Raw genomic sequence first — 12,897 nt, forward strand, 5'->3', positions numbered from 1 at the left:
GTTCGGCGATATGATGATAAAGCATTGCTTCGCTTTTTTTAAAGGGAAAACTAAAGGAGTTAACTAGTGGGACAGCTTTAAAGGGCGGGTTTTACAGACGCGGCGATACTAAATATGTGCATTTTTATCGTTTTTTTATTTACAAAAAAAGAATTTATTGGGGAATTTTTTTTTTTTATTTATTTGGGGAATTGTTCTAAATCATTTTTACACTTATTTTTTTTTTTACTTTATTATATTGTCCCAGGTGGGGACATCACTATAAGGTGTCAGATCTCTGATCTGACAGTTTGGACAGCACTCTGTCAGATCAGCAATCTGACAGGCCCTGCTGCGGGCTTCCTCGTGCCTTCTCTCAGCAGGCACTGTGGAAGCCGCCTCTCTACAGGCCCCTGAAGGACCCCGTGGCCATATTGGATCCGGGGGCCTGCAGAGAGGAGACCCTCAGAGCGACGAAGCACATTGCGTCGATCCGAGGGTCGCAGGGAAGCACGGAGAGAGCCCCCTCCCTGCGTGCTTCTCTCCTATGCCCCCGGTACACTGCGATCATGTTTCATCACAGTGTGCCAGGGGTCCAGGGGTTAATGTGCTGGGGGTGGTCTGCCCCTGACACATAGTGTCGGGTGTCAGCTTTGATAATCAGCTGACACCTGGCCGCGATCAGCGGCGCTCCCCCCGATGGGCGCCGCTGATCGCTATGAAGTACTATCCCGTCCTTGGGAATTATGTTCCAGGGCACATGGACGGGATAGTACGTCACATGACAGAAAGGGGTTAAAAGAATTCCTATCTTGCAGCATTTTTACACACTTGCCAAATGATTTTGCACAATACTATATATTTTTTTATTTTAAAATATTAGCAGTGCTGTTTTATGGGCAAACGTGTATTTATTGCTTTATTTTTTCAATTTACAGAAGATTAAAAAAAGATTAAGAAAACATTAATTTTTCTCACATATCGAAAACCTCCTGGACAACAAAGTACAATACTTAATGCACATAAATCAGCCTGCATTTACATTTATTTTCTATGTATATTTATTTGCCTTTACATATGGTATGTACAAATTGAGCAAAACATATAAGGAGGTGAGACTAAGGCCAAACAAAAAAATATAATCCGACAAGTTCAGGATACAGCTGGCATATAAATGTAGTTAAGGTAATAGGTGAGGCTGTGGCTGAAGGCAGTGTATATGTGCAGGCTTTTTAAGGTGGAGAAAAATGGTTTCACGTCTGATAGCGTAAGGAAATATCTTTTTCCTAAATTAATTCAGTAGCTTGGCATTATTAAAAGCAATAGCTATTAAGGTCAGCAAAAAGGCTACAGGGGGAAGTGTGGGAAATATGTGTGGTTCAAGTAGTTAAGAAGAATAAACATTTTTATAAGCCTTGAGTTAGGAAGAATCGCATTTTAAAATTGTCGGGCAGGTTGAAGCAGAAATAATGTTTTCTCCGAACGATCCGTATGAATGTGTGCAAGGAAAAAACAATACAATATACAGTGTGTTGAAAAGTAGTATTGCCTGGACTAGTATGGCATAGCTGCAAAATATTTACCCCCATCACAATGCAGATGTTTTTTATTTTTTTTCTTCATTTTGTTTTTTCCACACCTTCTTCCCAGAGACATAACTTTTTTATTTTTCTGTCTACATAGCCAAATGAGAGCTTGTTTTTTACATTGACCTCATTCATTATACCACAGTATACAGGAAACTATAAAAAAAAAATCCAAGTTGGGAGAAATTGTGAAAGAAAACCCTAAAATTCTGACATTGTTTCTTGGCAATTGTTGTTATGGTGCACATTTGGTGGTAAAAATTACCTCAATATGGTTCTCATTAGAGCAGTAGAAAGTTGAAAGACTGAATGGAATACAGAGGTAAAAAATTCAGAAAATAGCTACACAAGCAAGGAAGCTGTGGACTGAGTATCTGCCAATTGCATTATATTCATTCAGAACCAATCCCAGCAGAAAGACAGTGCTTTCTCCCTATGAGATTATAAGACAGGTTATTTCCCTCAACAGTTAAAATACCTATATATATGTTAGTCTCTACAATAGACAATGTCATAATTTTATTGCCATGTTTTTTATTCCATATAATTCAAAGTATGACTTGATGGAATTTCATTTATTAAAGAATGAAGACTGGGTGGTTGTACAGAAGCATGCGAGGAAGTCTAAGTAACTACTCTAACTTTGATTAAATTGTAAAAAATTGAAAAACACCTTGAACCATGTATTCATTGTAAAAGGTTTCACTAACTGCAATGCGAATCAGACCACATAATGCATATATTTCAGTTAAGTAATTTTGTATTAGTCAAGACAGCCAAGTCGTGCAAGGAGCCTTATATGCAATGCAATGTTCCTCTAGGAATTGTAATATTTAAATAGACTCTTCAGATAGGAAGCCTAGGGATGTTGTAAGTCATGTGGCAAGGCTAGTTAAAGTGGTGGATATTGACTGTTAGGATTGCTATAATGTAGAAAACTAAATTCTGTGCATATGTGATGCTTTAGATTACCTTCCCAAATTACAGGCTATAAGGCACACATCCACCTGGAGGAAAATCTATATGTATATATTAATTCTGAAAGGACTTACAAGCTTTGTGCAGTGATCATAATGTCATTCATGTATTGACCATGGAAGAATTATGAGCTGTCGTTGCACAAACTCAGCTAGCACCATCAGCAAGCACATCCACATCCTTGTTCCAGCGCAGTGTTCAGTTGTCCAAACCCCAGTCCTTGGAAAGCTAGCGTAAATATGCAGCCAACACACCCCACAAGCCACACTACTAAATTCCCACATTTTTCAACAGCTTGCGCTTGAAATGTTGCCCTCAACAATGCAGTTAATGGGAGAGTTGTGGACAGCTCTGAAAGAGCAGGCAGATCTGTGGCTGAAACCGCTGAATCTACAGCCAGGCATGGTCATGTATCGCAATGGCCGGAACCTGGTGGCGGCTCTGACGTGAGACGAGCTCACATACGTACCATGCCAGACCCATGTTGTTGACCTCGTGGTTCAATGGTTTCTCAAGACCTACCAAGAGCTGCCGGATCTGCTTGTTAAAGTACGCGATCTGTGTGCCCATTTTAGAAAGTCAGTTACAGCTTCTGCCATCCTTGTTGTGCTTCAGCAGCATTTGCAGCTTATGGCTCAACGACTGGTCTGTGATGTCCCCATGCATTGGAACTCTACACTGCAGATGTTGGGAAAGATTGGTGAGCAAAAGAGGGCAGTTGTTGACTACAAGCATCAACAAGGTCATTTGTATTCAGTTCAGACTCTACACATCAGGAGAGGACATGGATGTCATACATATGTACCATTGTACAAAACTTTGAGGACTCCACCAAGATGGTGAGCGTCGATGATGCCCTAATTAGCCTCACCATCTCTCGTCTCTGTTCTGAAACGCTCTCTACTCACAATCAAAGAGTATATTAGAATGCCAATGACCATTGTCAGCATAACAATTAAAGTGATACATTAATATGTTGATAATAATATCAGCTGGCAAAATGGAGAAAAATATGGACTAATTGCAAATATATATAGCAACCGTGAGCAAAGCTCCAAAAACAAGACAAAAAGTCCAGAAGAAAAAATAAAATATAAATATTTTATTGTTGCACTACAAAAGACAATTGACAGGTACAAAAAGGAATGGGAAGGGGCCAATGAAATGTGGCACATCCATAACCGCATAAAACAAGGGGTGCTGGGCGAATTACAGCCTATGTTGCTGATATAATGTTAAACATGGTATAGTAAATCATACCATCAGGCAAGAAATAATCTATGCAATAGACTTCCACTAGATCAAATGAGCATCACATATTCAATCTAATATATATATGGTCAGATGCCGGCGTCATACTAGAAGTGAAAGGGAAAGTAAATTAAACCTGATGGGCAGCAATATTTTTTGAACAGAAGGTGGAAGCAAAATACCAGTAGCCAGAACAAGTATGCAAATAAATAAATTATACCAAAGATGCTAGCACTTAGGAATGTAATGCATCCTAACCAGAGTATAACATATTAGTGTCCAATGCATCTTACTAGATAATATGAACTGGCACCAAAAAAGTGCAATACAAACTGCTCAAAAATGTAACATGTATGTATCAAATCCACATACCTGCTCTGCCCAACACATGTCGCTGCACTAAAGCAGCTTCATCATGGGGGGTTTATTTCTTATCATATTAATTGGTGACCACTATTTTTCTTACTCATATTATTATTTTAGACATCAGATGTAAGCGTTGTAAATACTCCTTGATGCATTGTATGTACTCAATGTGCCCATAAATCCAAACATTTCAGTGTGTAGCAAAAGGTTGCTCTTTTGGTATAAACTGGTCAAGTCTTAGAGATGATCAAATGTTTTGAAAATTGAATTAGCTAATTTTAGGGCGTTTTCCTAAATAAATTTACCAAGAATTGTATGTATTCAATTGCCCTGAAAAGGTCACTTAGAATTGTATACAAGCCTTTTCAACCTCTTTAACCCAAACAGTGCTTCAGTAATATCTAAGTGATCTCCACATACATGTCTATGGGTTAATGGATTGTAATTGTAACCAGTGTTCCCACTATTTTGTCACACACCAACTGTACAATTTGTTCAGAGATATTTTGGCTCACTATTTCTATTGCTGTGCTGTAAGCTGCCACATCCTCTCAGTAGGTTCACCCTCAATTGGTTACTACAGAGCATTCCTTGACTTAATTTTATAGAGGCTAGGAAAGTATGTGCAATATTTTATGATGGCTAATAGAATATGACATGACAGCTGCAAGGCAAAACTGAGAAGTCCACTCAGTCATGCCCAAGTTCATGGATATCTTCTTCGACTAATAAAGTCATCTTCATTGTCTAAAATGAGGTTGGGACTTTTTCTCAATTCGCTCAAATCAAATTACATATTGTTCAAATTTGCTGGGTTCAGTGAATTTTCTAAATTTGAACATTACTAAATTTATCTCAAAGTGATTTGCTCATCTTTATCTAGAATACATCAATATGCACATTTTTTACTTAAAAAAAATAAATCTCCTACATTTTATTACAATATGCAGAGCAACTTTGCAATACATACAGCTCAGGTAAAAATTAAGAGACCACTGCAAAATTTTCAGTTTGTCTGATATTTCTCTTTATATGTATATTTTGAGTAAAATGTAAATTGCTCTTTTATTCTACAAACTACTGGCAACATGTCTTCTAATTTCCAAGCACTAAATTTTATATTTATTTTCAGAAAATGAGAAATGGTCAAAATAACAACAAAACAAAATCAGTGCTTGGGCAGGCCTCAAATAATGCTAAGAAAACAAGTTCATAATCATTTAGAAACTACAAAACTAATGTTTTAACTCAGGAAGAGTTCAGAAATCAATATTTTGTGGAATAACCATGATTTTTAATCACAGCTTTCATGCATCCACCTGTCCCTGTCTTTCACATTGCTTTTGGGTGACCTTATGCCACTCCTGGTACAAACATTTAAGCAGTTTTTCTTTGTTTGAGGTCTTGTGACAATCCATTTTCCTCTTCATTACATTCCAGAGGTTTTCAATAGGGTTCAGTTCTGGAGATTGGGCTGGCCATGACAGAGAATTGATGTGGTGGTCCTTCATCCACAAATTGATTGACCTAGCTGTGTGGCATGGCACATTGTCCTGCTGGAAAAACCAGTCCTCAGAGTTGGGGAACATTGCCTGAGCAGAAGGAATTAACTGCTTTTCCTGGATAACCTTGCATGCGGCTTGATTCATAAGTCCTTTGCAATGATTAGCCTGACCAATTCCAGCCTTGCTGAAGCATCCCCAGATCATCACCGATCTTTCACCAAGACATTGTGGCTTGCACGCCTCTCCAGGTCTCTGTCTACCCATTAGATGACCAGGTGTTGGGCAAAGCTGAAAATTAGACTCATCAGAGAAGATTACCTTACTCCAGTCCTCTATGGTCCAATCCTTATGGTCTTTGACAAACTTCAGCCTGGCTTTCTTTTGCTTCTCATTTAAAAAGGCTTTTTCCTAGCTTTACATGACTTTAGCCCTGCCTCTAGGAGCTTGTTATGAACTTTTCTTGCCATGCTCTTCACCCCAGCTGCCATTTGCCATTTTTTGTAGGTCCCTTGATGTCATCCTGCTATTGCTGAGTGACATTTGAATAAGATGATGGTCATCCCCGTCAGTGGAGAGTCATTTTCACCCTCTGCTGGTCTGTAGCTTTGTTGTCTCCAATGTCTGTTGCTTGACCTTGTTGTAATGGACCACCATCTTCAAAATTTTAGGGATGGGGGCAACATGACACTCACTGTATCCCTCTGTTAGTAAAGCCAGAATTGAGTTATTCTTTTTCAAAACTTTTCTTTTCAACTCCTTTGGCATGGTTAAAAGTTATTTTTTTCATTCCTATCACTTTTGGGATATTACTAGCACTTGTTTTGCTATCCAGCTTGTCATATTGCAAGAGGATTGTTCACACCACAACAAGTTTTTTTTTTAATATTTTCCTTTGCTAAATAAGATTTGGTTCAGGTGATCACCTAATCAGAAGCACATTAAGTAAAATGAGGTGTACTCTGGTTGGAATTCAAATGATACTGGAATGGAATGGCTTTCAGACATGTAGAGAAGCTGATTTTTATAAAACTGCAGTGGTCTCTTAACTTTTGCCAGAGCTGTATATATTTTTCTACAATAACAGCTAATGATTAGCATATCTAACTGTACATCTATACAGTGGACTAGTTCTTAGGGAAATGTATTCTTGGATACTTTTGTAGGTTCAAAATGAGGTGTGAACTAATCCTGGAGATTGCGGAACAAAAGTAAACTGTGAGATAGTAGGGGAATATGGAGACTTACTGAAAAATAATTGAGAATATTCTAAAGCTCTCTCATGATAGGATGAATCCCACTGAAACGAGTCCATTAGTTTAGTTTTCACAGCAAGCTAATTGTTAAAGATAGTGGGGATGAGGAATGGGAAATACTCTAAGAATCAATATGAGTGTGCAAAAAATGTTATAATATTTAGAATTGAGAGTCCTCAGTGGTGGATACCTTTTAATGGCTAGCTGAAAAAATGGCAAAAAATTGCAAGCTTTCGAGATTACTCAGGTCTCTTCATCAGGCTAGACTAATACAACATCTGAAGAATCACATATTTATACACAAAACAGCACAGAAATAACGCAATAGATACGACAAGTGACGTGAAGCAGAATTGTCATTATGGGAGAGGGATAAACCTAAATATTGGAACAGTTCATAGATAAGGAGTGTGAAAGTTTTATTGCCCTCTGATTGGGGTCTGGTTCAGTGTTGTGTAATGTCCCCAGAAGGTCTGAAGTGCAAATTCCTTAATTGATGTAAGAAGACATAAATCCATGCAACACTTTCATTCCTGAACTGAGTGTGTCAAAGGTTGTCATAAATTTATACTCCCAGACCCTCCTGTCACTCTGAGAATTGAAGTTACCTTTCAAGGCTGTGATTATCCCGGTGTAACAAGCCAGAATATATCCCATCTCAGACTATGCCCTGAGTTAAAGTGGCCTAGGCCAAAGTATACCCCGTGGTATATTCTGGCATTGGCCACATTATACCCCTCCAGGCTAGAATATACCCTGGGGGTGTTAAATAACCTGGGTTTAAAGTGGCCTAGGCCAGAGTATACCTCGGGTATATTTCGGACTACGCTTGTGCACCTTTTTCTACCACACTTTTTCCTCCCACTCAATTTTCCATTACTACACTTGGATACAGCACTCTGTGAACAGCTAGCTTATTTAGCAATGACCATTTGTGGTTTACCCTCCTTGTAGAGTGTGTAAATGACTGCCTTCTGGACATCTGTCAAGTAAGCAGTCTTCCCCATGATTGTGGAGCCTTCTGAAACAGACTAAGGGACCTTTTTAAATGCTTAGGAAGCCTTTGCAGGTGTTTTTGTTAATTATGCTAATTTACTGAGATAATAACTTTTTGGTTTTCATTTGCTGTAAGCCATAATCAACAACATTAACAGTAATAAACACTTGAAATAGATGAGTTTGTAATTACCCTATATAATACATGGGTTTCACTTTTTGTATTGAACTGAAATAAATTAACTTTTTTATGACATTCAGAGCACCTGTATATTGAGTGATCCTGGCACATGATAATGTGGTCAGAAGTTTGCAAATCGCATACTTGTGGTCACATGCTCACCCATTCTCAGGTCCCGCACCGGAGAAACCTCAGAGTGCAGTTCATGCACTGTGTGCATTCACAAGTTTGCAATCAAATAGAGTGATTGCAGATGTATACCCAAGGTTGGACAACTCCTTTTAGATATGATGGAGATAATATTTGCAAAATTGCAAATCAGGTAAAATAGCTTAATTTTTGTACTTACCTGTTTCTGGATCAATTGAGAAATATGGTTGTCCTTGAAGAATACTGTATACTATCCTAGCACTATTTCCATATAATGGATCATCTGCATCCATGGCAGTTACCTGAATGACTGAGGTGCCTGCAAAATAAAAATAATACGGGGATAATAGTATAACACTGATTTGAAAAATAAATAAAGAGTTATTCTCATCTTCTATCTTCAGACGTTCACCACCCCCACTTCCTGCTTGCTGAGGGCATGCTCTCTTGATGATGGACAATTAGGACCAGCAGCATGGTTGAACCATTGGTCTGAACTCTGCGCTCTTCAATGCTGCAAGCAGAGTTATATTTGCGTCTGCAGCTTTGGACAAGTGCAGAGGCAAAACCCCCCAACATCAGAGCACACTAATTTCAAAGAGATTGCATGCTGCCTTTCTTGTCTTAGATATTTGCCACCACTGAGATATTACATTGGTGGCCCATAACATAAGCAACAAGATGTAAAATATAAAACTAAAAGTTTCTACATTCTTGTTTTCATATGCACTTTGCATTTTTACCCTTTCCAGATGAGAAAACTGCTTTCATAATTTTTTTCAATGAATATTATGACAGAATATGAGCAAGTTAGCGTGTTAAGACAAAATCAGTTTAGCCTAATTTATCTAATAAGAAGTGAGATTTATGACATCAAAATTGCTTTGAATAATCCAGATTTGCTCTTTAAAAATTTATGCTTATTAGGGCCCCTATTACAATGGCTTGGATCTAAGATAGTACCAATCTCAGCAGTTTACCCCATTCAGGTTATGTGCCCACATTAGCATTTAAAACCTGATACAAAACCGGACTTCTTCCCGGAAAACGCGTGTTTTTTTCCATGCGTTTGAGTGTTTTTTGCACAAAAAACGCTCGTTTTTTATGCGTTTTTTCTGCGCGTCTTCTGGACTCATAGGAAACAGCTAAAAACACAGACTGAAGCGGAAAATAATGAGCATGCTGCGTTTTTAGCCACTAAGCATTTCCTATGCTGAAAAAAACGCATCAACTGGCACAAAAAGGCCAAAATGCATTAAAATTAATGGCATGCTTATTTTAAGCGTTTCTGAAGCATCTGATCCGGCACAAACACTTCAAAAACGCTTAAAAAAATGCAACGTGGGCACACAGCCTAAATGATACTGTGCCCTCATCTTTTAAGGACTTTGATAAAAGGAGGAAGGAGCTCCCAATCTATGCTTTGTAAAAAGAATATCAGAAGGATGTCAGTATAAACCCTGACTGTCATTGCATGGTTATCAAAAGGCTGACATGATGTTCACTATGTTGCATTGTGACTAGAGTTGAGCGATATGGGTCTGTCAAATTCAAAACTCGGTGACTTTCGCTGAAGTGGGGTTTCATGAAACGAAGCGTGAGGTCGGCCACGAGGTCGGCGACCAGAGCGCCAAAGTTGAGTTTCAAATGATGCTTCCAGCGCCCTTTTTCAGCCAATGATGGAGGATGCACACTGTGGGCAATGCGATGACATAGGCATCGGTCACCACCATCTTTGAGAAGGGCATGCAAGTGATTGGCTGGCTTTGTGTGGCGTCACAGGGGCTATAAAAGGGCGTGCACGCCGACCGCCATTTTACTTCAGCCGATCTTAGCATTAGGGAGAGGTTGCTGCTGCTGATTCAGAATAAGGGAGAGCGCTAGGCAGGGAAGAAGAACCAAAAAACTGCTTCAGCTGTTAGCGATTTCCACTGTACAACACAACACTTTGTGTGCAGTGACAGGGGAGGCTATATTTTTGTGCATCAGCTCTGTTTGTTATTAGGCTGTCTTATAAGGCTCCCTGATAGCTGCATTGCTGTTTGCACACTGCTGTGCAAACTGCTTTTTTAAAAGCAAAAATACTTTTCTTCCTCTTTTCTGCACAGCTACCAAGCGTTCATTTTTCCACCCCTTTGTGTGCAGCAGTCATGCTTATTAGGCTGCCTGTGTCCATACTTGGACTGAGAGCATCATTGTCAGCGTCCTCAAATCTCAAGTGAGATTCAAATTCTCATCAATACTATATACACCCTCCACCTTGTCATACACCATCCAATTTCAGCCTGTTACATTGAGGTGTAATCTCTACTGGCCCTGAAATACTAGTTCAGTGCCCTTAAACCTCTAGTGAGATTCAAATTCTCACCAATACTATATACACCCTCCACCTTGTCATACACCATCCAATTTCAGCCTTTTACATTGAGGTGTAATCACTACTGGCCCTGAGATACTACTTCAGTGTCCTCAAATCTCTAGTGAGATTCAAATTCTCACCAATACTATATACTCCCTCCACCTTGTCATACACCATCCAATTTCAGCCTGTTACATTGAGGTGTAATCTCTACTGGCCCTGAGATACTAGTTCAGCATCCTCAAATCTCTAGTGAGATTCAAATTCTCTCCAATACTATATACACCCTCCGCCTTGTCATACACCATCCAATTTCAGCCTGTTACATTGAGGTGTAATCTCTACTGGGCCTGAGATACTAGTTCAGCATCCTCAAATCTCTAGTGAGATTCAAATTCTTACCAATACTATATACACCCTCCTCCTTGTCATACACCATCCAATTTCCGCCCTGTTACATTGAGGTGTAATCTCTACTGGCCCTGAGATACTAGTTCAGCGTCCTCTAGTGAGATCCAATTTCTCATCAATACTATATACACCCACCTGTTATGAATGGGTCACCGAGGAGAAAAAAGCAAAACAAGCTAAGCCACAGAAAACCAGAGTGGTTGGTAACTATGCAGGTTGCAGATCCCTGATCTTACCACACAACTAGCAGTAGCCGTGGAGCGTGCCTACGATGAACCTAGACGCCTCGTCACGGCCAGAGGACTACATAAGCCTAAAGCAAGGAAAGGGAAAACTAACTGCCCCAGAGCAGACCCCAAAGGAATAGATAGCCCCCACACATGTATTGACGGTGAAACAAGATGAAGGCACAAACACAGGCAGGAAAATAGGCTGAGCAAATGATAGGGCCAAAACTAACTAGACAGGAAAGGAAAGGGAAGACATTGTCTGCAACCTGCAAAAAACCCTACAAAAATAATGTCCAACAATTCTGATAGCAAAATTAACCCTGAAGTCACTAGACTTCTCCCACTATATCAGCACTCTGAAATATTCTGAGACCGAGCAAAAAGAGACCGAACTAGTAAGGGACAAAAAGCCAATTGGCAAAATACTGATAGATAAAAGTGGAAATTCAGCTCAGCCTCCAGCTGGGGCTGGCAGACCACACAAAAAACTGAATAGACCAACAAAATCAAGTGTTAACATTAGCAGAAAAACTTAGCTTTAGATGACTGGAACAGAGCTGAAAACCAAGAGCTGACAAGCCAGAAGGAATCACCAGCAACTGAATAGGGCGTTGGCTGTCTTAAATCTAATCTGAGAATCCTGAGATCCAATCGTCATCCTCATTCTCAGTTGGCAGATCTACACCGATCAAACCAGCCGCACCACCTCCCATCACCACCAGAGGGAGTCCAGAAGGGGAACTCACAACTGGTGAACCAGAGAATGAACTCACAACACCCTCCACCTTGTCATACACCATCCAATTTCAGCCTGTTACATTGAGGTGTAATCTCTACTGGGCCTTAGATACTAGTTCAGCGTCCTCAAATCTCTAGTGAGATTTATATTCTCACCAATACTATATACACCTTCTACCTTGTTTTACAGTACCATATAGCTGGTGGTATTTTGGGTATATTTTCACAAAAATCAGGAAGTATGGTGGAAGAAGCCATGGAAGTGGGCGGGGGTTGCCAGCTGGTCCTGATGGTGGTGGTGTTGGTGGTGCATTTGTTGGTAGTGGCAAAAGCACAATAGCATCTAAGGCAGGAGGTGTTGAGCCTGCATCATCGTCTGGCTCCACAAGGCCTCGAAGGCTCCCATTTCTGGGAGTAGGTAAACCGCTTTTAAAGCCGGAGCTTCAGGAAAAAATTTTGGCTTACATTGCTGACACAGCCTCCAGTTCTCTCACCTCCTCTTCTGAAGTTTCAAAAAATAAAAACACTGAGTCGTCATTGGAGGCTCCTTGTCAGGAACAACACCTTTCCTTGTGTCCTTCACCCCTGCCAAAATTGAAGGATGCGGCAGGCCACACTACAGATTACTCCATGGAGCTCTTTTCACATACCATGCCTGGGTTATCAAGTTAAATCGTGAATTCCCCAGTCCAAGATGAATCTGACATTGAGTGCACTGATGCACAGCCACTGCTAGATTTTTCTGCCGGTACATTCACTCAGAGCACTACATTGTCCTCGCAGTGTACTGAGGCAGAATCAGACCCTGATGAAACTCAGGTGCCCCTTCCCGCATACTATACCACCTTACACGGTGACACAGAGGAAGGTGCACATGAAATTGAAGAGGAGGTGATGGATGACCCATTTGTTGA

The 12,897-nt window shown here is 40.0% G+C and overlaps 1 protein-coding gene across 2 annotated transcripts in view; it reads right to left on the reverse strand.

Annotated features, from left to right (window-relative positions):
* The window catches only part of LOC141084632 (cadherin-9-like), a 453,456-nt gene that overhangs the window by 234,122 nt on the left and 206,437 nt on the right, over positions 1-12,897 (reverse strand). The window contains exon 4 of one of the 2 annotated variants that reach the window (XM_073569458.1): positions 8,445-8,564. The exons of the other annotated variant lie outside the window; for it this stretch is intronic. Coding sequence (XP_073425559.1) covers positions 8,445-8,564 — 120 coding nt within the window. The remainder of the gene's footprint in view (positions 1-8,444; positions 8,565-12,897) is intronic. 2 annotated transcript variants of the gene reach the window in all.

The sequence above is a fragment of the Dendrobates tinctorius genome, unplaced genomic scaffold (genome assembly GCF_039654945.1).
Source record: "Dendrobates tinctorius isolate UK_male_01 unplaced genomic scaffold, ASM3965494v1 ptg000025l, whole genome shotgun sequence".
NCBI lineage: Eukaryota > Metazoa > Chordata > Amphibia > Anura > Dendrobatidae > Dendrobates > Dendrobates tinctorius.